We start from the raw sequence: 26,635 nt of genomic DNA, 5'->3' as shown, positions 1-26,635 counted from the left end.
TGCCGCGGAGTGTGGCTCTCTCTCACGTGCTGGTGCGACGCTTCCCCCTTTTCTGTTCCTGCCACGTAACCCTTCTCCTTTCAACGACGCGCGCGAAGAGAGAAAAAAAAAAAGCCGATCTGCTTCTCTTCGCGTGGAGACCCTCCTCCTTTCTCGTCGCAGGCTGGCCACGCTGCGGCTTTGGCTCAGAGGGTAGTAGCGGAGATGCAGTCGTTGTTGTCCTCCTCTTTAGAGAGTGTCGTCGCAGGAGAATGCTGAAGCCCAAGCAGACATGCTTTGCCAGATGCAAGTGAAATTGATTGACTTGCTGCAAGGCAAATGTGTGCAGACGCCCATCACCAATCACTTCAATTAATGATGGATGTCCTGTGATTTGTGAATAAATGTAAGTCTTCTAAAACTTCCCCCTCGTGTGTTAGCTCAATGCACATGCGCCACTGCATGGAGAGCCCTCTGTTTACATAGCTTTCATTAATTCGAACTTCTTGTAATTCGAACAAATTTTCGGGCCCCTTCGAGTTCTAATTGTCAAGATTCGGCTGTATTTACTTCTGTAATGATCACGTGTTTCATCTACTGAATCGTGAAGATTTGAGATATTAAAGAGAAGAATTTGAAGTACTGAGAAACTAAACAAGTGCTTGCAATGGCTACTTCTGCCGAAACCATAGAGTCATATTAAAGAAGACCTGCCTTTGTAACAAATGCACAAATTTGCTATGTATTGCCTGAACTGCATCATGGGAAATATCCAGCACGTTCGCTGCACTTCATGAAAATTATAAGCCCCATACCTGCCAAGTTTCCCAGATTGTCCGGAAGGCTTCCTTATTTCTACTGTTTCTTCCATTTGTATGGTTGTCATGAAAACCTCCTGGAAATCGAAATTTCTTTGTGTGATCTAACCGCATTGACAAAAATTCACTCCAGGCTTTTTGCAATACCGCCAAATTTTATTATAAACGAATTTAGGAGGCGTTTGTGGTGTTAACGTGGGTTCAGGATTCGCTCCAGAAAGAATAACGCAGCATGCAGGTGGACAAACACGCGTGAGACACCTTTACAGACATTACGATGGGACTCAACGAACAGAGAAGAACAGTTAAATTTGACATGAGGGCTGTTACGCGAAATAGTCAAGCAGTAGCGTACAGTAATACTCGTTGTTGGGCTAGTTGGTGCATTGCTTCAGATGAAAAACTTCCGGCCAATAAAATAACGCACACAGGAAACGAAGAAGGAGACAGGAAAGAGGCCAGACTACCAACTGTTTATTCACATATGCGTGGCTCAAGTATATATACTCATACGGTCACATGGTGAAGCTAAGTGCTCTTTAAAAAATAACCAAAAATTGCCCAAAGTAATAAACTGACTCATAATCATTCAAAGCTTTCTTCGCTCTACTAATCGCTACAGATTACAAACAAGATTCTAGGAACGTGTTTTCCTTCCTGCGCAGTGTCACGGAGCTATCGCTGCAGCATGCTTCACCACTCTTTGCAATATGAAAAGCTTCCAAAATTTCCCGTGCCAATTTTTCATGGCTTTTGCCTAAAATCTTGATTTCGTTCAGCAGTGGCTTACAATTGCACTGTTTACAATGAAGGGCTAGATTGGAGCCTGTGCCTTTCTCAAGTGATTTGAAATGTTCCCAGGCCCTAAAATTCACACAACGCCCTGTTTGGCCTATGTATAACATCCCGCACGTCAATGGAATTGCATACACCACGCCAACAACACACTTCACAAAAACCTTCCCATGCTTCGCCTCACACTGAAACTTCTTCTTTTTCCCGATGCGTGCACACAAACCACCCAATTTCCTTGGTGCGGAAAATACCACGGACACTCCAAACCTGAACGCCACTTTTTTTCAAGCCATGCGCTACACGGTGCGTATAGGGCAACACCTGTGGTATCCTCTGCTCTGGACCTGTCTGTTTGGTTTTTTTTTTTTTTTTCATCTGAAGTAGCGTACAGTTTGTTGTCGGAGCCGATGAAGTTGCCGAGTTGGAGGCGCTGTGTGTAGACCATCTGTCCGATGCCGTAGCTCGGTGTTTGGTCTGGCCGCGTGAAGTCAAGGTCCACTCTGTGGCTGTTGATGCCGGGACTCTGCGCCCAAGGGACCCGCTCCACGGTAGACGCCCTCGACCTGTGCGTGCTTGTGGGCCGAACCCTGAGTGAGCCCGTCTGCCTACAGCATCAAGACCTTGGCCCGGCCTCGTGCACGTTTTCTGGCCCGATCTCCTCGAAGCGGAACAGGCAGGAGCGCTCTAAGTCGAGGCAGCAGGAGACAGGGCTCCGGGACCGGACGCCCAGCGAGGGAGAGCCCAGCCTTGCAATTTCGACTCCCGTGCACGGCCCACGCTGTCTCGAGATACGCCGCGCACACGATCGCCGTCCTCTTCGCCACCGCATGGCACATACGCGATTTTCCACCGCACGGTGCACACATTCAAAAGGCCACACAAGTCGCCACCGCACGGCGTACTGTTTTGTTTTTGCACATTTCAACCCGCGCGCACCATATATTATGACAGCATTCATTTAAGCGTACAGTAGAATCTCAGTGATGCGAAATCGCGGCAGATACGAATTCGTGAAATTCGCCAGCCAAGTTCCAGTGTCATTAGGCCAAAATTTGAATGTTCCGAACACTTTTCTTAATCTTGCGGCGGGTGATATGAAGATTAGTAACGAAATGGTCGAACGAAGGCCGGAGCAGCATGCTCAAAGCTTCGGAAGTATGCGCCCTTGCGGCACCCGCACTCTTTTATAGTGCATGTGGTTGTTGTTGGCACAACCACTGGGGATGAAACCGCAGTCGTTCTTGAAACGATCATGTATGACGAGGACATAACTGAGACAACACTGAAAATGTGCGCACGATCAACACTCGACCAGTCAAAGCAGTGCTGCTTTCCGCAAACTATGTTGACAAAACCACGGCAGATGCGATGATAGATAGTATAAACCGATTTAGTTTTGAAGGCACGTGCGCAGGCAGCGCCCGCGGATTGAAAACGGAACAACTGCTTGCCGCAACTGCCGCGTACGTAACCGCGATTGCGGCAATGGGGTAGCGATCTACGCGCTTTGGGGGCACGCGGATAGCGCAGCATTAGATTAAAGGTAGAAAAGACGTATAAAGGGTTAGGAGCGCTTTGACGTTCCTGTCCAAAGAATCTAGTCGCGAGCAAAACTTTGACCCCGCTTTCACGGCAGCCAGCTGCCTCGTCCGTTGACGTGTCCCAGGAAGATATACACGAGTTGTTTTGACGAAAATAGATTTTTCTAGTTGTTTTGATGATGTGAAATTAACGGGAATACTTGCGCTCCCTTTTTGAGCTAGACTGTCAGCTTAGTGGGAAACTATGCGCTCTTGTGTTTGGCCACTCCAAGCCATTATGAAATTGCAACGCCCATGTTTACGCTTGCGATTGGGACCTCCCCTTACTTGTCTTGTTTTTCGCGATGTTCCTGTTTTTATTTTGGTGAATAAAAAACGGGGGTAAATAGTTCAGCACAACCCCCCCCCCCCCCCCCTTCCACCCATTGTTGCGGAAGTCTCCCGGGTTCAGAACCCTTGAACTTGGCAGGTATGAAGCCCATTCAGTCAGGAACAGAAACGCGTCAACTTTGCATGGCCTAATTCCAAGGCACTCAGTATTACATTGAAAGAAAAAAAAATGAAGAAATGTGTTGTTTTGTCTCAGTTTTAGCAACTAAAAATAAGGAGTGTGGAACTCATTATCTAATTATTCTGCCATCAGTCAGCTTCAGTACTTGCATAAAAAGAATCAAATACATTCGATCCCAGATATATCGAACTCAAAAGGGATTGCAAAATAGTTCAATATACCGATAACTCGATATACAAAATACGTGCATTTAAAGCAGCCTAAATTAAAGCATTTTAGGCTGTGAAAATCGTTACAAGTGCTGACATAACGACTCGCTCACAGTATTATGAAGAACAAGGTATGAACTGCAAGTTAACGCACTTTATTTCTCATGAAAATAGTCCGTAAACTTGTCTTGATTCTTGCGTGCCATCAGTTCCAGTCATCCTCAATATCATTGGAGCTTTTCAAATAAGTGAATTCAGCTCCTTCAGCCACAACAGCGTTGGTTGACGCAGAACGCCGATGCAAGCTTTATAGCTCAGCAAAAGGTTGGTTAACAGTGGCAGCGAAGGCTGTGGCATATTGTCACTGGTTCGTGACATGGACGAAGAGAGCAGACTGGATGTTCAGGTTAAACGGTTTATTGGGCCGAGCTTGTGGCCACATAAAAGGAAAGTCAGCAAAATTGCAGTAAGACACTGGCACTGATAGCAAGGTGAACAGAGCGTCGGCTTTCGATTAACTGACAAGCGGTGAAGCGCGGCGGCATTTACACACGGGTTGTCGAATATTCTAGCGTTATCTCCAGCGGCCACGTATGTTCCAGAATAATTTGCAATGTTCGCGAAGTGGGCGTGATCTTAACGAAATGATCTACTACAGTCCCGAAGCTTCTCCAACACTGCAGGCGCGGTTTGTGCTGAGGATTACGTACAGTGTAATGGGGGTGATAACAGGCCGTGTGCTCATATTTGGGTGCACGTTAAAGAACCCCAGGTGGTCGAAATTTCCGGAGCCCTCCACTACGCCGTCTCTCATAATCATATGGTGGTTTTGGGACATTAAACCCCACAAATCAATCAACAATCAATGGGGGTGATAACAAAACTTTAGGAAAAGAGATCGCGTTGCCCCCCCCCCCCCCCCCCCCCGTTGAAAAAGGCATCGTCTCGAGGCTTTAAAAGAAGATGAAAGTAAAATAATAATGCGAGAATGTACAAGGGATAACAACAACAAAATACACTCTTCCAGCTCGTTAACACTCACGAAATGGCTTAAGACGTGCGACATGGACGACTTAGGTTGCGATCGGTGCTGTTAAGAGTTCGTGATGCAGTCAGGGACAATCTCGTAGTCAAGTAGGCCTAGATGTTAAACTACCCTGTATGGTCTGAAGCACCTTCGCAGAAGTTTTTTACTGAGTGACTCGGTAAAAAACTAAGTGAAAAAGCCAACGTGGACTCAGAGTCTACGTTGGCTTATCGGCGTCCATACCCAAACACGTTCGCCAGACTAGTATTCCACGAAGTATCGTCATAAATTGTAGCGGCGGCTCTCAGTCGTTTATTGGTCTTAAGTGCGGCAACGAGTGAGTTGTCGAGCTTCTTCGGTGCGCTGGAGGTGGACAGTCACGCCGATGTTTTCTTCGTCACTGGGGTTAGGTAACACGGCGTCGAGCATCATGGCGTGGCTCCTTCCATATATCAACTTGTACAGCGTCATTTGGATCGTTTGTTGCACGGCAGCGTTGTACGCGATGTTACGTATGGAAGTATTGCATCCCAAGTCTTGTGTTCGACGTCAATGTACATATCGGCGATGGTTCAATAGGACCATCGCCTTATTCGGTCTAATAAGACGCTTGGTGAGATCATTGGTCTGTGGTTGGTAGGCGGTGGTCCGGTGGTGACTTGTCTGGCTGTACCTCAGGATCGCCTCAGATAGGTTCGCTGTAAAGGCCGTACTGTCAGTAATGAGGACATGTAGAGCTCCAGGACACAGGACGATGCTATGGATGAAAAACCTTGCTACCTCGGAGGCACTGCCTTTGGGCATGGCCTTTGTCTCGGCGTAGCGTGCGAGGTAGTCGGTAGCTACGACGATCCATTTGTTCCCAGAATTTGACGTCGGGAACTGCCCCAGTAAGTCTATGCTGATTTGCTGGAACAGTCGGCGAGGTGGCTTGATGGGCTGGAGAAGTCCGGCTGGCCGAGTTGGCGGTGTCTTTCGTCGCTGACAATCTCTGCAGGTCCTGACATAACGAGTGATGTTGGCTGCAAGTTGTAGCCAATAGTACTTTTCTGTACTCTTGCTAGCGTATGACCGGATGACGTAGGCTGGGTTCATGGCTTGGTTGACTGGGGCATCTGGTACATGAAGCAGCACCTCCACCAGATGTCATGGGGTCGTGACATGGACGAAGAGAGCAGACTGGGTGTTCAGGTTAAACTGCGTATTAGGCCACATAAAAGGAAAGTCGACAAGATTACAGCAGCATACTGGCACTGATAGTGGCGAACAGAGCGTCGGCCTTCGATCAATTGACAAGCGGTGAGGCGCAGTGGCATTTATACGCGTGTCGTCGAATATTCTATTGTTATTGCTAGCAGCCACATATGTTCCAGAATAATTGGTAATGCTCAAGTGAGCGTTATCTTAACGAAATTAGCTACTGCAGTCTTGAAGCTTCTCGAACACTAAAGGCGCGGTTTGTGCTTAAAATTACATGGTAAAGGGGCGATAACAAAACTTGAGAAAGGACTGTGGCAATATTCATAAATGCACGGGCACACTTCCGGGGCAACGACAGCTATGATCTCAGCACCGATGCAGTCAGAAACAACTACCTCGTTGTCTGCCCTGATGAAGCCGCTCACTGTCCGAGATGGTGCCCAGAAACGCTGATAAGTCGCAGAATTCACTGAGGCACCGCACGCCATTGTCAGCGGTCATGGCACACCGGAAGTTGTCACTTGGCCTGCAAGGAAAGTTTACAACAGTGCTTTACTTGACGTCGCTCCAAACGTCAATCATGATTTTTATTGCTACGTGCGGGTCAACATACAGTTCAACTCCCGAATGAGGATTTATCAAGAACGAGGCGAAAAATACACAAATCCACAAGGCGCAACAGACAATGCCGAGTTCACCGTCAAAATGTGGGCGATATCAATGTCACTTGTGGCTTCATAGCTGGCAGCCGCTGCTTTCAGCTGCTTGATGCGAAAAGCTAGAAAAAGCGTAGCCTCCGAGACGTGCGTTTTAAAACAGAAACACGAAAAGCACGTCATGAGGTTCTACATCTTGAAGGCCATGCTTTTCAGGCTCGAATGCTCATCGCAAGCCATTGTGCGCTAACAAACATGGGGGCACCAGTATGTGCACCCGTGTGCACGATATGCAGGTGCATCGATCCCATACTTTGGCATGAGAATTCAAGAGGTAACACGGGTCGGTGCATTGCGGGCAGTGCACCGACCAACGTGTACTATACACGGGTGCAAGGGTCCCATACTTTTTTTTCATGGGTAACTCAAGTGGATTTCTCAACTGTTCCATATAGCCAATAATTCGATATATCCGAGTTTGATATATCCGGGATTGAGTGTATTAGTTCCAAAATGCATGCACAGTTTGTTTTATTGTATTCATTTCTAGTGGAGAAAAAACTTACTTTTCATGTTGGTCTTGAAACGCGGCACATCGAACGATCGTTGAACACAGTAGTGTCTCCAGTAATATGATCCTTTGCAGCAATATGCAGTGCAATGAAATCAAATGTCCGCTAGTGGTTCACTCAGGAAGTCTGCAGAAATGTTCACACTGAGTTTTAGGTCATCTGAAAAAACACTCGGCTTGTGACACACCTTCGAAATTTTTATACAGTACGCCTTGCCTAAAAGGGATAGAAAGCATTTTTGGAAACCTCTCACTATTATCTGAAGTGTTTGATTTACATTGTGCTAGAGCGATTTTGCTGAAAACACATTGTGCCCAATGACTTAGCCCGCACAAATGTTCAGAAAAGGGCTCAAGATTTCTCTAAAAGACTGAAGTTTGTGAATTCTTACATGCTGCCAAGCCTTGCTTGATAAGTGTCAAAGAACTCTGACATCAAATTTTGAAACTCAAGGTGCTTGTGTTGTTTAATATTCTTTCATGGATGGACACTTCTGACTGATTATGACTGTTGAATGATGCCTTCATTAGTTCAAGTTCCTTCTAACTTCAAGTTAGTTTTAAAGTGTACGTGAGTGCTCATCTAAATTTTCAGTACCTTGCGACATTGCCACTAGTGCGACACAGACAAAGGCGCCTCTTGACATTTCACGAAAGAAGCAAGTATTATTGAGTATTGATGTTGCTGAGCATTCACGGGGCCCGCACTAAATATTGACTGGCACCCAACAAGGGCTGTTGTTTTTTGCCCCGCTCATTCTGTTTCTGGGCTACTTTTAAGTGGTTTTGTCTGCTTATGCCAGGATTGCTTTTTTTTTTTTGCTGATGGGCATATTAAAAGCACTCTCCTTGCTTCATTTTTCACCGAGCATGGGTCCCTCACTTTGAAAATGAGCTGGGTTCGCACAGCCTCTTGAAATCTTTGAATATCCTTGATATTGACAATGTAAGCTCAAGGGCCCATTAAACTACTTGAATACTCGTGAACTCCTTGTAATCCTTGAAAATGCTGTAAAATTTATTCTACTAGAGAAAATCAATGACCCATTTCTGTAAGTCACGCGCATTTCAGAAACCCTTCCGTTATGAGTGACCATGAAAACAAGTTGCTCACCAAAAGGTGTCTGGGAGTTTTGGTTTTAAATCACACAGCCGAGCATCTTGCAACTAATATTGATGCGAAACCGAATCCAAGCCAAGGCACATTGCTCGTTCTGCCTGCGGTCCCTAAATCTAGCTAGTCTGCCATCTCCACACAGTATCAAGCTAGGTCATGTCCACAGCATTATGCATAAGCCGACTGCTCATGCAAGTGTTGCAGGTGAGCGGGTGTTGCGAATCCCACGTAGGTGGAATCGAGCGCATTATGTCTCTCCTTTTTATATTGTGCTCCCACTTGGAAGACTTATTTCTGCTCAGTTCCTGCGGGCAGCATCTGGTACATGCAGGATGCGATCCCAGCTGTGACTAGGCAAAAGGGGAGACACGCTTCATGTCTCGCCCATTACTGGTCATTGTCTGGCACGATCTCGTAGTGCAGCACATCAAGCGGTTGACGATGGCAGGCATCACTTTTTGTGCCACCGCGACACCTTCACTTGGCTCACTAGCGAGCGGTCTTTTGCCTGACAGGCTCGTGTGGACCATTGAGCCAAGTGCATTATATGTTTGCTTTGAAATGTGCTTTGAAAGGATGCCAGGAGGAAACTGCAAGTTTCAGCCTACATGGCTACATCATACAGAATATCCAAACTAGGTCAACTTGAAGCAAGCGATCTTATCGAGCCAATGGGAATACTATGCCAGAAGACAATCGACATTGCAACTTTGGGGGCAAATATTATTCTTTAAGGAGCCATCAAAAAGGCATGAAGCACCGATCCAATGTGGCAGCAGGTGAGGGATACTCATCCATCACAAGTGTTATGCAAATGACAAACCTGACGTTCGAGGCGACTTGTCATCATGAAAACATGGCAACTTCCTCTTGAACTGCAACACTTGACAATGACTACAGAAAGCACAAATCCGTGATTAAAGCGGGATTATTGTAGACGATGAAAGTTGTGTCGTCCTAATATTTCTATAGCTCCATTGCATCTATTTCGCAACTAGGCAAGGTTCTGTTTTGTGTCGCAGAAGTCTGTTACCAGAATTGGAGGTCAGTGTTGCCAGTGTGCTGCCAAATGTGGGGGCAATATTTGCCTCTAGAATTCCAGCTTTCCCGTAATGCTTTCTCATTGGCTCCCACAATTTTGCCAGTGTCCGTAGTGTGTCATCGTCAGTGGGGTGCCAGCAACCTACTCACCGCTTCATGGTTCTCATTTTACTGGTGCCCATAGTGTGGTGTTTTGGTGTCACAGCAAAACACGTTCAATCTGGCTTCCTGGTGACTCGACACACCATGCATGCTGGCAAAATACCGAAAACTGCGAAGCTGGGCGTAGGTTATTGGCCACAGTGATATGGGCACAGCTTTTCTGCGACGCTATTGAATCATTTTTTCGGGCGAACACGTCGTCGTGTGTAATCGACATGACATGAACAGTTACAGAGGTATTCCACACTTCGGAAATGACTATGATTTATCGCAACGCTTCTGTGTCGCCGTGCAATTCCCCCAGTAAACCCATCATTAGGCATGAGTTTCCTACTCTTGAGAGACAGTTGAATACAAACAAGTGAATTCTCTATGTGCGACGCATGATCTAGTCTGATCTGTTATTTATTTCTAGAATGGAACGTACAGTAAAAAAAAGGGTGCTACACACAGGGGCTGTTCAGTAAAATGGCCAATGTCAACAGACCACACAGGCACAGCAGGTTACACAAGAACAATGTGGGTAAGCTGGGACTGCAGGGGCAAGTACCCCCAAGTCTGGCAACCAACTTATGTGGCACCAAACAGAATCTTGCCCGCAACTATTTTAAAAGATGTTTCCAGACAATGAAATTGTGCGGGCCTCAACCGTTCTTATAGAAACGTGTCTGTGTTGTGTTCCACGGTCTGTGCCAATTTTTCACTTCACAAGTATGACAAATGATGGAAAAGTCTGAGCATTTCGTTGTATTTGGTGAAACGTTGAATGAATACATTGGAACTTGATTATACATCACTCGGTTTTGCGACGACCTGCATTATACGATGAATCGGTTTGGTACTGGCAAAATCTCCATAAAAGTAATGTAGTAAAAGCCTTGGTTATACGACCCAGTTTTACACTAACCCCGCATCTTACGATGACATTCAGATTTCGTCCGAAAGAAAAAAGAACGCCTTTACTCAAATCAAGCGTGGATTAAGTATTAACAAGTGCAAAACATGAATGTGCGTTCCCTCTAGGTTGACAATTAGAAAAGTAGACAGATGGGATAGGATGTATTCTTGGAATGGAAAACTTATTTTCCTGCAACCTCATGTGCTCCTACATATGCCTCGATTGCGTGCGTACGTATCCGGGGTCATTACATAGTGAAGCTCTATCCACAGAAAGTAGCTTCAGCCGGCCGAAAAGTTGATATCGTCACGTTTTTGGTCCGTTGAAACTTTTGCTGGTCGACATACAGCTGATCTCTTGCCTCGCAGTCACTGGCTCGCACATGCTCAAGGGCTGGATTCAGCTGTTTTCAACGTGCAAGATTACTTTCACTTGACGTCAACGTTCATAATAACAGCGGTACATCACTTGTTACACTTCACAAGCAAACAAATTACAACGCGCACGGCTCAGTCACGCGCGAAGGCATTCTACGCGAACTGGTGGTTCGTCGCCATTATGTGATAGTGATGACACTGTGTCTGATTCTGATGCCGGGAGGCTGTTGGCAAGGCAGTTTTGGTGTCTTTTGCGTGCGCTGGCAATTTTCGGATTCTCTTTATCGGTAGAAAGATGCAGGTGAAATTTGATTTTTTTAGAGTTGTCGATAAAGACTTGCTCGCCCCTCCTCCAACTAAGTAGTGCTGCCATTAGCTGTCACTGGCAAGAATAATTTAATTTACCTTTCTTGCAGAGGCATAAGGTCATGCCGTGGGCTTATTTAGGTGGTCTGTACCCGTTTTTGGGAAAGGCTGAGTGTCACTGCCTATAATCTTGGTTTTTCGATTATACGACACCCGGATAATGCGACAGTTTTACATAGTTTCCTGAAAGTGGTATAATCGGGAGTTCCACTGTACCTGCAAAGGAAGCAACTTGGTGTTCACGTCAGAACAACTGTGAGGTGAAAACCAGACATCTGATTTTGACATTCTTAGGTCACAGCATAGTGGACGACCTCTTGCAAAAGTTGACGAAAACATTCGCGTCCTTTCCTCTGAGCAAGATTGTGCAGCTCTCGATCTATGACCCAAATGGCCACTGAAGTCTCTTCAACAAGTTGCAGCAGCACATGAAGGATGAGTTCAGGGCTTGGATGTCGGTTCATGTCGCTTGCACACAATGCATAACGCTTACAATGTAGGAACGCATGCAATAAGCTAGGTAGCCAATAGCTGTCTATCTAGCTTGTTTCCACTCTTTCATGATGTACTGGTCCGTTATGAAAATTTTGTTGAAGAGACACGTAGTAGGATGTTTCCACTTTCTTTTGTAAGCATGCATCATACTCTGTAAAACTAAACTTTTCGCTAAATGTTGTTATGGTTGTGCAGCCTTTCTTGACTGTTTGTCAGAGTGATTCTCCGTAGATTCTTTTTTCTACCGAAAGAGCTTGAAAGTGTTGTGAAGAGCCTCTGTGCAAAGTTTGTGAAGCACTCAGCATTCACAAGAGCCACGAGCATCGCAAAAATCTTGCAAATACATGTTGATGATGCGGTCAATTACACATCGCTTGAGAAGGTGGACATTGAACGTGCAGTTGAGAAGATCTTAAATTAAGAGTGGGAAAGTGAGTCCCAAATGTGTTGTTGAGTTGAAAAGCGAGTGTCAGCAGTTTATTGTGAGTATGATCTTGAGAATCGTAGAGAGAAGCCCTCTTGGGTACCCTCTCGTTCGAGGGTTGTCATGTTTCGACCTTTTTATGAGCATAAAATAGATACTGTGCGGGTACGGTATATTCAGTTCTGCCAAAAAATAAAAATAAAAACAGCATGAACTGCAAAACTGTGAAAGGGACGGTGAAAGCCTTGATGTTCTCTTTGTGCTCTTTATGAAGCATGACCCGTCATTCTCAATCTTATGGAAAGTGCTGAAGATCCTTTTGCTTAGCCATGAACAGGCTTTAGTAGAACAAGTATCCTCTGAACAAGCAAGTTGCGGTCAAAAGTATGGCAGAGCTCTCGTATACTCTCTAACGAGTCATCTGCGAGGCTCTGAAACTTACAGTGGGCTGCTTAACATTCCACTGTCGAAAGAACTGAAGTCATCAGGGCTCTAAGCCAGGCATAGATATGTGTTACGTGTAAAAGAACAGAAGAAGCAAGCTGTGGCACAGCAGGTAACCTTGAAAAGAAAAGAACTTGGGCTCGAGTTACAGAGCATGCAAGAGAGGAAGATAAAAAGCTCTGAAGTGCTTGGTGGAGTCAGTGGATCACTTTAGAAAGACACGGAGGCTAAGAGTTTTTGTTGAACAGCTAAAGAAGTGGGCAACATAACCAGGGGTGGAAGTGCTGCGCCATTTGCGCCAATATGACCTGCTGCACCTAACTGCGATTTCCGTGTGCAACGCCAAATTTAGTAGAGATTTATCATCGAACAAACAACATGCGCGGGCTACACAAAGGATGCAACCGCGTCCATATCAAATCAGTTCGGTCACTTCGTATTTTGGTTCATGCATGAATCTTGTTAGCGGGGCGTTTGTGTGCATACCTCATTACGCGACTCCATATATGGTTTAACAGCAATGTTGTAGGCCCGTGTGCTCAGATTTGGGTGCACGTTAAAGAACCCCAGGTGGTCAAAATTTCCGGAGCCCTCCACTACGGCGTCTCTCATAATCAAATAGTGGTTTTGGGACGTTAAACCCCACAAATCAATCAATCAATCAATGGTTTAACAGCAAAGCTGCTGGCCGAACCATATAAACTGAAAAAAAAAAATAAGAATCAGTTTCACCGGTGAAGCGATGTCTGCAATAGCAAGAATTTGTAATGTTGTAGTAATGCCGCACGCGCTTCTTTTCTATTTTTGCGACTGCACCGGTACGCGTGTAACCATGCATTGCGCAAACTGAACCTGAATGATTGGGAACAAACTAGATAATCTTAGAACTTTTCGATGAGATAGCGTGCACAACGCTTACATTAAAGTTTGTTTGGGAATGAACACAGCCACTAGTGATAAAGCTGAAATTTTCGATGGCACATGTATAAACGTCGACGCATTTTGCTGCTTGGCAGCTCATCGACAGCTGACGCTTTGGTTTGCTGCTATCAGTCTACAGCTTCTATTGCTTGTAGAGCAACGTTTTGTTTTCCGGGCAAAGGTTTGCCCAAATAAAGTTTACTCATGAAGACAGGGGCTGCTGTCTTCGTCATCCTCACGACCCATGACGATTCGAAGGCTGAAATGTAACTCTTTTAGATCTGGCATCGTGACACTCTACAAAATGCTGGTGTAATAGAATAAGTACGTCTCTTCCTGTTGAGAGCGCACCACGTAGAACGGTTTATGAGCCGCACACTCATCGTTGCTGATAGCGCACGCACCAGCTTATTGCAACCATGTACTTAGAATCAAAGTTCACTGCTGCTGCAGGAGCGACCCGCTCCCCCCTCCTTTTTTCCTGCATATTTTTGCATGCTCGTTCAAGACGGGCAGCGTGTTTCATCTCTGCTTGAGCATTCGACGGTAGGTCTAACACGCGGTGGGATGCTATGGTGTACGCCCTCCGAGCCACAGAGATCAGCGGCCTCGTATACTTTCTGCTTGAGCAGCGCTCATCACCCCAGCTTGCACAGTTTTATGCGTGGGTAGAACGTACGATGCCCGGGGAGTGTTAGCAACTTGTAGTTTACGCGGAACATGACGACGACGACAAAAACTCGTTGAGTGTCCATAGAGTTTCTATCGTAATAAAAAAAGGACTTGATTGCCTAGCAATGGCGCGGCGAGCCCATCTAAATTTCTTTGCGGTTCTCATGTCGGCTGTGGCACTACAGTGACCGGAACTTAAGTTTTTTAAATTTATTTTCATAGAGCTGTATTGGTTTAGTATGAACATAACTTTTATTATATTAGTTCATCTCTAGTTTTGAGCTGCTGTAAATGTTGAATGCGGTGTTTTAATCACATTTTGAACATTACTGCAATTTAACAACGAATTTTTTTATTTATCTGACTAGCTGTTCAAAGCACCGTTTTTGTTTTTTGTTTGAGTTGCTGTGCTTTCAGCTTTGATGTTGTAAGGTATAATATATATCATTTTGGGGCAAGTCTGGTCACTTGATTAGCATTGAATGCTTAGTAAAAACCAGTGAATTTTTTGGGAAAGCAAAGAGAAAGCAAAAATTTTAATTAACAATGATGTGTGACCCGAAAAATCTGCTCCAAAACACGCTTTTTGGTGCTCCAGAGCTGCTCCAAAACACCCCTTTTACTGTTCCAAAGTTGCTTCAAAAGACTGAGGCCCTCGTCTTCCCTTGCATAAGGTTTGAACAAGGTATTGCAAATGCAGCGCTGCGAATCCTTGAAAGAAGTCCATCTATGTGTACTGTCAGGGGTGTCAAGTCCAGCGTCAATGCGGTGTCAAGTCCAGCGTCAGTGGTCTTTCCTTCTGTGAGCATAAATGACCTGATGAATTCAAAGTATGAAGGTAGGGTTACAAAGAATGTAACCCAATCTAGGTCACAGGTGCCCCCAGTAGTGGGGTTGATTCATTACTGCCACTCACTGTTTAGTCGGATATCCTGTGCTCTCAGCCATGGCTCCTATTGCAGCACAGGTGTTTCCGTTTATTATATGTTTGTGAGCCATAGGCGCAAGTATCGCATTCCACTCCTCGAGAGGCCCTGCAATACTTTTTGAGCATGGTCAGAAATTGCTGCTAATCAGTAGTCGACACGTGAGCTCCAAATTACAGTGTGGCTCGTGGCCTAAAGTTTGCAGTTGGTCTTGAAGTCAGCTAGATATTGCTGTTTTTTTTTCTATGCAAATGATGCCATATGCCCAAATTTCTGTGCCAATTACCCAAATCTACGGTGGCTAGCTGATTTGAGCATCATGGGCTGTGTAGTTACCGAAGCCACCACACTGAAAGTAAGCTGGGCGTTTTATGGAAAGGAGGAAAAAAAGTTGATCACAGGCATTCATTATTGTAAACATTCATAGTTGCTGACTAACGAGGACATGTCTTCCCTGCGCACCTATCAGTGCTCATGCTGGTACGAAAGGAAGCATTGTGTAACAATCTCTGCTTGTAATTAATGGATTCCAGATGTCTTTGTGGCATATGACTTGTATAGTGACACTATTTTATGATAACCCAGAAAAATGTTGCTGGACTCCTTTAAAGCTGAAAAGGGCCCTGAAACGCTTTTTCAAGTAACCACGAAATGAATTCACTGGGAAAGCTTATTGCCTCACGAATTCAACGTCGCAAAAATTTTAAGAATCTTTCCAGTGCGAGTGGAGTTACAAAGGTTTGTCGCATGCATTCTCTCTTCTCTCGTCCTAACAATAGCACTGGAAGCTAAGCAGGGAGGGAAGGCAGGGCCACGGAAATCATCACACCCGCCTCGTGGCCTCAAGCACTTTTTTTATTGTTTTTTTCTTCAAATGCGCCGCTTTTCCAGTGTGATCGCGCGCGCACGCGTGGACAAGTCGCGGCCTCTTGCGGCGATCTCTGTAACGAGCGAGCGCGCCATGTTCAAATCAGCCAATGGCTGATAGACGGGTAATTCACGTGTGATTTTTGGGCATATTGTGCCATTTTTCGAGAGAAGAGAAAGTAGTTTTTAGCTGACTTTGATAATTTATTGTGAATTCCAGGCCACGTGCTGTGCTATAATATTTGGCCCGCGTGTTCTCGGGAACCTCTACTACCGATCGGTAGCGTTTTCTGACCATGCCAAGAAGTGTTGCAGGGCCTCTTGAAGCCAAAGCATCCTCAAAGTTTCTTGTAGTAATCGAAAGCTCGAAACCTTTTCCTTGCATGTGGTGGGTGCATAGAAAAACAGGGAAAGACATTTATTAAGGTCAGTCTGAGGGTATTCGCAATTATGCGAACCTTTGCTTGGTTATTGCCATGGGAACATGTACATGTTGTGGAGATAGGTTTGCACTAGGCTTACCTACTAAGCGCAACCGTGTAAGGATGCGATGTCCTCCACTGCCGCTGCGTGCGACGACGCTGCGGCTGGGTTCGTCGTTTTCTCTAACACTGCGCAGAACCACGCACGAAGCAGGAAAATAAGAACAACTAGTTTATTAACCCAAGATGCCGCACAGTGCGACACTCACGGGCTTGCAGGCCGTATAGGGAACTCCGCAAGACCGAGCAAGTACGCTTGCCTAGGGCGCGATGACTCCTGCACAAGGGCCGCAGTCGAAGGCACGAACGAGAAGCCGCCTGCTAAGCAGCGCGTCAGCCTCTCGTGGAGGCCTGAGAGCATCTGCCGCGACGAGCGAATCGTCGGACGTAACATAGCTCGTAAGAGAGGAGGATGTCACACGCACCCAAAGGGAAATGGCAATGCGTTGTGACGTAGGCCCGCGCAGCGTAGCGTGCCTGGACATGCCAGCGCGGAACAGAGCCGAGGCTTGACTCGCCCAGACCAAGAGGCGCCCTGGCAGCCATCTTGGCGAATGCCGGTGATTATACGCGCCCAAGCTACGCGGTCGGCAGCTGGGGAACAAGGCGCCTGGTACGGGGGCGCTCTCGATTCCCACAATGTTTACCACTGCTCTCTGTAGACACCATAATGCTGGCGGAGCCCTTGCCTGTACGAAACTTTTATTGATCTCCTGATTATTTTTTTAATTGCATTTAAATCATATACAGTAGTGGATAGACAACAACAATGCCCATTAAGCTGCATAATGGGGCACCCATCATATTGGCTATCACAGCTATTACAAGGTTTGTATTGATGTTAATTTACTAGAGCATAGCACTAATCAAAACTCTATCATAATTTTTTCTCTGCTCGTGCACTGGAAAGCAACGGTCAATTTCACCATCGCGGTTAGTTTTTTGGGGTCTCTCAATTTTTCTGACATTCCTGCAGCGTTGTTTAAGAAAAAAATCTGTTACTCTCTAAATATGTTTTATTCTGACATAAGGTTGAGCTACTCGGCAGGAATTCATCAGGAAGTAAGACCTGCAAGCACAGGCATAAAAGAAAAAAAAAACAGACAACAATAACATGGTGTTTTGTGGATGTTCACAGGCATTCATGATTGTAAACATTTATAGTATGCCACCAATGGTGGCATTAGTATTCGTCACTCACAGATCAGTTGGTGGCTTCGGTGAGTAGCTATGATCTTGCCTTGGCTATGGCTTGCACCCGGTAAAAAAAATCCCCCGAAAAGCATATGAATTTTGTAAGGAAATATTCGCTGCTCACCTTGGTGCACAAGGGCCTAGTATACGACGGAGGAATTTGTTATGAAAGTGAGAAGCTCTTGACCTAACACTATCATTGGCTGCAGGCTCAGGGAGGAGCGCAAGCGCAGGGAGCAGCAGGAACGGGAGGAAGCTCTCAAGGATTCGGGCAAGACAGTTGCCGACAAAGCAGCGGTGCCATCTCCACCAAGGGCTCTGAAGCCCACCACCAACACTGCAGCCAATAGTAAGGTGTCTTTTAACGGAGAAATTCTAGTGCACATGTGTCAAATTTTTTAGAGGCACACTAAAGAGAATAATGATTTCACTAGTATTAGTGAACTATGCTTCATCAATACCGAAAAGACCAGTGTTGCCATGAGAACACTTGTTGTAAGTGTTTTCCTCGAAAGGAAAATAGCTTTGCCTTAAAGTTTGCACAGCAGCTTGCTTCGATGTGATGGTGTCTTTCAACAATGTTTCTAGAACTACGTCACTGTCGCATGGCTCTGCCGAAGCAGAGGTGGCAAGTGGCACTGTAGTCGCATTGGGCTGCAGCAAGTGCAGCAGCTATTACATCTGTTACCGTCTCAGACGCATAAATGGGGCTTTATTGACAAACAGCGAGTGAATTTTGTAATACGCAGCAGAAGACATGAGTCATGTCATACGTCCACAGTGTCAACGTGTTTTGTGCTGGGCTACACGGCGGTGATAGGACTCACAATTGACCACGGCACTCTTAATATAGTGCCAGTACTCTCGGGCTCAGCATCATCAAGTGGGATAAAAAGCTGCCAGACGAATGGCCAGTTGAGGTACATGCAAGTATTAATTGCAGGAAAAGTTTGTCTATTGCTTAATGGGGCTTACGTCCCAATGCTACTCAGGCTACAAGAAATGTCATAGTGGAGGGCTGTTGACGATTTAATGCTACAATCTGTGGTTACTTAACGGTCACCAGAATATCTAAACACATGGGCATTTTGTTTTTGCTGCTATACTGAAATTGGAAGGCTGCGATCGAAATCAAACCTGTGTCTTTTGTGTTAGCGGCCGAATAGCTTTAAAGGGTCCCTGAAATGGTTTTTTGAAGTTTGGTCAGCGTTTTGGCTAGAGCGTCGTCAAACCATTCCCACCACAAATTTAGTGACACTCTGTGTACCAAGACCACCATAGTAAAATACCACTTCAACGAAACTGGAGGGACGCGTAAAAAAGTTTGTTGTTGCGGTATTTCGTTGTAGCGAAATGTCATCTGTAGACGACAAAGATCTGATGATTGTGACTCGTCTTTTGGTCCCAGCAAGTGCATGCATTGAACTCTCGCTTACTGAGCGGCGCCTGGCCGAACACTGAGTGAACGTATTTTCTAACGTCTAACGCGATCAAAATATACAAAAAATTTGGAGCTGAAGTCGGGATATGGGTTATACCAGAATTTGGGTGCACAAGTTGGCTTCACGGCAATGCAAAAACAGTGGCCTAGCCTTGATACGCGGGTAGCTTTTATTCTTCCTCCCGAGGGTTGCGTTCGGGGGTGCCGGTTATATGCAGGGGTGAGTTATACAAAAGAAAATACGATATTGATAAGAAGTATCACTACCAGGAAAAACAAGGGAAGCACGGGTAGAGAATGAAGATGATGTTGCCTCCACTGCGATCCCTCTGAGTGGTACGAGCCATGGCGGTAGAGATCATCATCATTATACTGTGATCACGGACTCAGGGCCCATTAAAAAACCCCCATTAAGTTACCTTGCCTTGTGTAACAATTTGGTGGAAGGTGCTGGTTAGGACGAACCCAAAGTCGGGAGCTTCACTACCAGGACTTCGTCGCAGCCGCCGCCTAGCCAGACTTCCACCTTCGCCGATCGTAATGGCCCAAGAGCAGCCATCAAGCTCAGCTTCAAGGCCAACTTTGATGGGTTCCGTGCCGTACTACAAAGTGCCACCAAACTTCGGCGGGACCTCAGGAGAAGACGTCGACGTGTGGCTCAAGAACTACAAGCGGGTGAGCAGAAGCAATGGCTGGGACTCGAAGAAACAGCTCAGTCATGTTGTATTCTCATTAACTGACACAGCCCTCATGTGGTACGAGAACCACGAGGACATGTTCACAACTTGGGAACGTTTTGTTGAAAAAGTGCAGAAGTGTTTCGGTGATTCGGTCGCAAAGAAGAAACGCGCGGAGAAGACATTGTCTCAGAGGGCACAGCTTCCAGGAGAAACATGTACGACATACATTGAAGAAATATTGAAGCTGTGCAAGATCGTGAATGGGAGGATGTCTGAAGAAGACAAGGTTGTACACGTTCTCAAGGGTATAGCTGAAGACGTGTACAATTTCTTAATTGGGAAAGACTGTTTGAACTCCATGTCCGACGTGATGAAGCACTGTCGTACCTTTCAATCCCTCAAGATGCGACGAATTTCTACGAAATTCGGCCGCCTGTCCAACGTCCCCACTGTGGCTAGTGTTGAAACAGTGCCGCCTAACGACCTTGCTTTGACCATACGGCAGATCGTCAGAGAAGAGCTGCTTTGATGTCAGCAGCCTTATCATTGCCCCAGTGATTTTCAGGATTTGTACGTAAACGAACAAGAACGTGTGCGAACTCCTGTTTCTCTTCCATCATGGCAACCATCGATCAATGCAGCAGACGCTTATGAATATCAAGGCACACGGCAGGCTGGATTCCCCCGTCAACCACCTCCCAACTACGAATGAAGTTTTTGCTCGCCTGTTTACCCAACATCGCCTGCCTACAGTGCCCCTGAAGGGCGGCACCACTATCCCATGCCTTCCGAGAGGAATCGTTACTCTGAGCAGGCACGGGCCCCTTGACCAATTCTGGTATGCTACAACTGTGGCGTCCCGGGTCATATTGCACGTTTTTGTGACCACCGCCCATATCAGCAACAGTCTCATGTCTCATCAACCTTTCGACCATCCGCACTCCACGTCACGGAAACCACGCGCACCTACCGGGTCACGCTAGCCCTCGCCGGCCTCTGATCGAAGTTTGACGCCACCACCAGCTCCCCGCGCTTCATGATCGCCGTCGCTACGGCGACGCGCACGTACATTGCCGCCGAAAAACGAGTCGGTGTGGCCAGTGGGGGTGAGGCCGCGAGATCACAGGTGCTATCTACAGATATACCCTCGTCAGCGTTTATGTTGAAGAACAAAGTTCATGTAGTTGTCGATGGAGTGGCTACTATGGCACTTGTGGATACAGGCCCAACAGTCTCGGTGATGAGTGTAAATTTTAAGAACCTGCTAAGACCAAGAGTGATATTTTGCCTGAACTGTGGGGTGACATTTCGTAGTGTAAGTGGTGACGTGTTGTGTCCGTTGGGATGTTGTACTTTGGACGTCTCGCTGTGTGGCAAGGTGTTTTGCACAGAATTTGCGGTTATTCCGCGGTCTACACATGACGTCATCTTGGGTATTGACTTCTTGCGTGTGGGGCAACTGTAGACTGCAGAAGTGGGCATCTTTCTATACACGGTACTTTCCCAACGGCGCTCTTGGAAAATTCCTGTCCGGAAGAATGCATCTTTTTCGTCTCCGTGGATACAGTCGTTCCTGCATTTTCTGCTGTGTGTGTTCCCGTGACATGTTTCAGCAACAACTGCGGCACGTTTGACGCCACGCTCGAACTGATTCCCTTGGCATGCCTGAAAAAGAACATTCTCATTCCCCATTGTATAGTGTCAGTTGTTGATGGACGGGCAGGTGTGTGGACAGTGAACAGTTCCATGGAGCCTGCAACTCTGTCAGGCGGCATGAAACTTGCAGTACTGTTTAGACACGAGTCATGTACGACGCTGGTTGCGCTTGTTGATGCTACAAGCCAAAATGAACATCTAGGCTTAGAAGGTTCAGAAGATGCCCTATTGCTACAAATGGTTAGCCTGTCACTTGACCAAAGCGAATGTCTTACACTGCTCGACGTTGTATCTAAGCACTCGAAAGTGTTCGATTTTTCTAAATACAGCCAAAGGCCCTTAATCCCAGCGTTCCGGATACGTCATCAGATCCACACCGAGTTGGCGCATCCCATTAGGCAGAAACCTTACCGAGTGGCGCCATCGGAGCGCAAGTTCATCAACGAGCAAGTCCAAGAAATGCTGGAAAAGGGAATAATACAGGAATCGGCAAGTCCGTGGGCTGCTCCCGTCATTCTAATGAGGAAGAAGGATGGTACGTGGAGATTTTGCGTTGACTACCGCCGACTGAATTCTGTTACCAAGAAAGACGTCTATCCACTGCCGCGCATCGATGACGCTCTAGACTGCCTGCATTCGGCGTCCTACTTTCCATCTTTCGACCTGAGATCAGGTTACTGGCAAATTCCGATGCAGGTAGCTGACAAAGAAAAGATGGCATTCGTTACGACCGATGGACTTTACGAGTTCAACGTTATGCCATTCGGATTATGTTATGCTCCTGCGACATTCGAAAGATTTATAGACACTATATTGCGCGGTTTAAAATGGCATATATGCATGTCTTACCTTGATGATGTCGTAATTTTTGGGCATACTTTTGAGGAGCACAACACTCGCCTAGACGTCGTGCTCAGCTGCATTGAAAAAGCTGGCCTTGTATTGAAATCAAAAAAGTGCCACTTTGGCGAGCGACAGACATTGGTGTTAGGACATCTCGTCGACAAAGATGGCATTAGACCTGACCCACAAAAGACAGCGGCCGTTGAATCGTTCGAGCGTCCTAAATCTGTCAAGCAACTGCGTAGCTTCATCGGGCTCTGCTCGTATTCCCACCGGTTTGTACCCAAGTTTGCGGATGTCGTTCACCCCTTGACGAGCCTTCTATGCAAGAACAGCCCGTTTCAGTGGACCTCCAAGTGTGATGCCGCTTTTCACAACCTGAAGTGTTTGTTAACTTCACAACCAATACTTCGGCACTTCAATCCTTCGTCGCCCACAGAAATTCACACAGACGCAAGCGGCATCCGTATCGGTGCCATTCTCGTTCAGCGTTCTGGCAATAAGGAACACGTTGTGGCGTACGCAAGTTGTTCTTTAAGCAAGCCTGAACGCAACTACTCAGTGACCGAACAGGAATGGCTAGCGGTAGTCTTTGCCATGCAACGGTTTCGCTCATACATCTGTGGTCGCCCATTCACTATCGTCGCAGATCACCATTCACTGTGTTGGCTGGTCAACCTTCGTGACCCATACGGCCGCCTCGCACGATGGGCCATTCGTTTGCAAGAACATGTCTTCACCATTTCATACAAGACTGGCCGTGTACACGCTGATTCGGATTGCCTCTCGAGAATTGGCAACTGCATATTAGAACGTACGGACACGTTTAAATACCTCGGGATTATACTAGATAATCACTTTCACTGGGCAGGTCAAATAAATGCCGTCGGTGTAAAGCCAGCTTCCGGCTGCCACGCGCTTTTACAAGCTAGAGGCTACTTTGATAAAAGCATTTTGCGGGCACTTTACTTTGCTTTCATCCATAGTCATTTAATCTACTGCATGTAATCGTGGGCCTGGACATATGATTCTTATCTGGATCCCCTTCGAAGGCTACAAAAGCGTGCCATAAGAATAATAACTCAGAGTATGTACAACGAGCCAAGCCGGCCGTTATTCCGATAATACTACCCTTCGATCTTTTGCGTGACTATAAGATGACCGTTTGTGTTAACAGTATCGTAAAATACAATAGCCCATTTGATGTCTCGTTATTTTATTCCTCTTCCCGCCCTACTAGAAGCCTGACGTTCGGTAACTTTAACTTGGCGCCAAGAAATAACGTTTATGGTGAGAGATTATTGCAATTCACAGGGATAAAGATCTGGAATAGTTTGCCCACTGAACTGAAGACATCACACAATGCTGCGGTAAAACTAAAAAATCAATTCTTGAGCAAGCTGTAAATACTTCTTTTTCTCTTTGGTGGTAAGCACTTACATTTGTATAAATATACACTGGTGAATCTTGTAAACCTAGCATTTTTTTTTTCCTTCTAACTAAATCTTGTGATAGTTTGATGTTCTTTATGTATTTTAACTGATGTTTTTTGGGTCTGTCCACGAAGTTATCTGTCATAACTTTTTGTATGCACACATGCAGTTTTGTTTGGTGTGACCAAATTGTTTAAGAAGAGAAAGACTTCTCTACTCTGTATATGTGTATATTTACAGTGTCTGTATATGTAATATGTGTAATTGATATTTCCCGCTTCTGTCCATTACTTTTCTCATTGGACCCTACACTAGCCTCAGGCTATGGGTCCAATCAGTGTTTGTAAACCTCATGTGACAAATGATAATAAACGTTCAATCAATCAATGCCGCTACCATCGACAGATTGTAAAGGCGATAACTTTGACCACCTTATCGCTTCTCTGTCGTCTGGCTTTCCCGATGCCGTGACTTTCGCCGCTGAGCAGCGTAATGACCCAAGCTTGAAAGCTCTCTTCCCTGTAGCGAGAAATTCATTAAGTGAAGGCCGATTCTGCCTCCGAAATGGTCTTCTTTACCAGAAAAACTTGTCCACGACGGGTGCCCGCTTTCTGCTAGTGTTTCCTGCGTCCCTCCAAACGTCTGTTCTGCGTCTCACGCATGATGACCCCACCTCTGGCCATCTAGGCACCGCACAAACACTTAGTCACATGAAAGAGCGGGTTCTATTGGCCGAAAATGAGCAAGACAATTCAGAACTACGTGGCCAGCTGTACGCAGTGCCAGAGCCACAAGCGGCCAATCCTCGGGTCCAGTTGGTCACCTGCAACCTGTAAAGCCTCCTGGTTCCCCTTTCGAAAAGGTCGGCATTGATCTGATGGGACCATTTCCACGCTCCTCAAAAGGTAACCGGTGGATAATTGTATGCGCCGACTACCTGACGCGGTACTGCGAGACGGCTGCCTTATGCTCCACCACAGCAGTCCAGGTTTCGGCGTTCCTGTTGCATTCAGTCATCCTTTGACATGGACCTCCTCGCGTGATAATAAGTGACCGTGGACGACAATCTACCGCTGATATTGTCGAATCATTACTTCGTTTGTGTGCCTCCAAGTTGTGACACTCAACTGCGTATCATCCACAAACTAATGGCCTCACCGAGCGCACAAACCGAACGTTGATCAACATGTTGTCAATGTACGTCGCCTACGACCACAAAAACTGGGATAAAGTTTTACCATTCGTCACGTACGCCTTCAACACGTCGAAACACGAAACGACAGGCTACAGCCCTTTCTATCTGCTCTACGCTCGCTCACATCGACATACGCTGGGCATTATCTTTCCTTTTGTCGTCCATGACGATTTAACAATTGCGGAAACTTTGTGTCGTGCGGAAGAGACACGTCGACTTGCCTGCTTACGTACACTGGCAGCGCAAGAGTACTCCAAAACTTGCTACGACAGCCAACACAGGCATGTAACCTATGCCCCCCGGTGATCTAGTGTGGGTGTGGACCCCAATACGCAGATGTGGCTTGAGCCAAAAGCTACTTGTACACTACGCCGGTCCTTTCGTGATACTCCATCGTCTCAGCGAGGTCAACCATGAAATTGCACGTGTCACCACTAGTGGTCGACGTTCATGCAAGACAGAGGTGACGCATGTTGCCCGTCTGAAGCCGTTTACATGAAGGATACAAGAATGACTCGCCCAGAGGGCTTCGTCTGAGACAAGAAGAATGATAAGAAGTATCACTACCAAGAAAAACAAGGGAAGCGCGGGTAGAGAATGAAGACGACGTTGCCTCCACTGCGATCCCTCTGAGTGGGTACGAGCCATGGCGGTGGAGATCATCATCATTATACTGTGATCGCGGACTCAGGGCCCATTAAAAAACCCCCATTAAGTTACCTTGCCTTGTGTAACAATATTAAGATGACCCTTGGAGTGTGCTGAGTGCACAGCATCGCGAATGAGCGTGCCAAAGCTTCGCTAGAGGCCAACTGATAACTGCAACAGAAAGTGACGAAGCTCCGCACCACCGTAGCCATAAGTTAACGACAGGAAAGCCACAACGCTTCGTGTTGGTTTGTGGCTTTATTACCTTTAATCTACGGTGGGGTTAACTGTACACCTTCAGATCGTATTCACTATAAATGAACAAGACGATAGCGACCGCAGTTTCTGGGCAGCGGTTGCGGCAAACTGTAGTTTCGTTTTCGATCTGCGCGTGCTGCGCTGGCTATGCGTGTGACTTAAGAAATTCGTCGTTGAAGTATTGGATTGATTTGGTGCACGTTTACTGCACGCGTACGTTTGTGGTCGCCCATGATCACATTTGACAAAACCACATTTGAGTTCGCAGCAGTTGCCGTAGAATTAATGCAGTTATGCTGGGACCAAACGCGCGCTGCTTGCCTGTGCACACTCACGACGCGTGGTTGTCATTCATGATCGCACGGCTAGTGACAACGAGCGGTAGTTGTTTGGACGTGACATCAAAAAAATATCGCAGGAGTTCTTGAAGATCGCGATTCTGCCGTGGCATGCACGCGCATCCAGCTCACTGGCAGCATCATGGTGGATGGGAAAGCTGTCTCTGAGTACCTCAATGACGATAAATTTAGCGGGATGTGCGTGTGGTGGCAGAAAGTGTGTTTCCTATGAAGACACGGTCATTGCAATACGGCCGTGCGCTCTGGATGTCACGAGCCACCAAGAAATGGCCGAGTTGATAGCAGAATTTCCCGGCAATCCTCGGCAAGTTCCTTTTTCTTATGGGGTAGTACTCGCAAAAGTTTGGTTAAAGCAGAAATATTCAGGAAAAGTATTCGTTGTGACTAGAAATTTTTCCCATTGTTTTTTATGGGTGGCTGACGGGGAAT

At 46.3% G+C, this 26,635-nt stretch overlaps 1 protein-coding gene across 1 annotated transcript in view; it reads left to right on the top strand.

Annotated features, from left to right (window-relative positions):
• The window catches only part of LOC119172991 (ubiquitin carboxyl-terminal hydrolase 8), a 246,966-nt gene that overhangs the window by 114,511 nt on the left and 105,820 nt on the right, over positions 1-26,635 (top strand). Inside the window, exon 13 of the mRNA XM_075893916.1 lies at positions 17,903-18,042. Within this exon, the coding sequence (XP_075750031.1) occupies positions 17,903-18,042 (140 nt within the window). The remainder of the gene's footprint in view (positions 1-17,902; positions 18,043-26,635) is intronic.

This window comes from Rhipicephalus microplus, chromosome 4 (genome assembly GCF_043290135.1).
Source record: "Rhipicephalus microplus isolate Deutch F79 chromosome 4, USDA_Rmic, whole genome shotgun sequence".
Classification (NCBI taxonomy): domain Eukaryota; kingdom Metazoa; phylum Arthropoda; class Arachnida; order Ixodida; family Ixodidae; genus Rhipicephalus; species Rhipicephalus microplus.
This window is presented reverse-complemented; position numbering and strand designations above follow the sequence as displayed.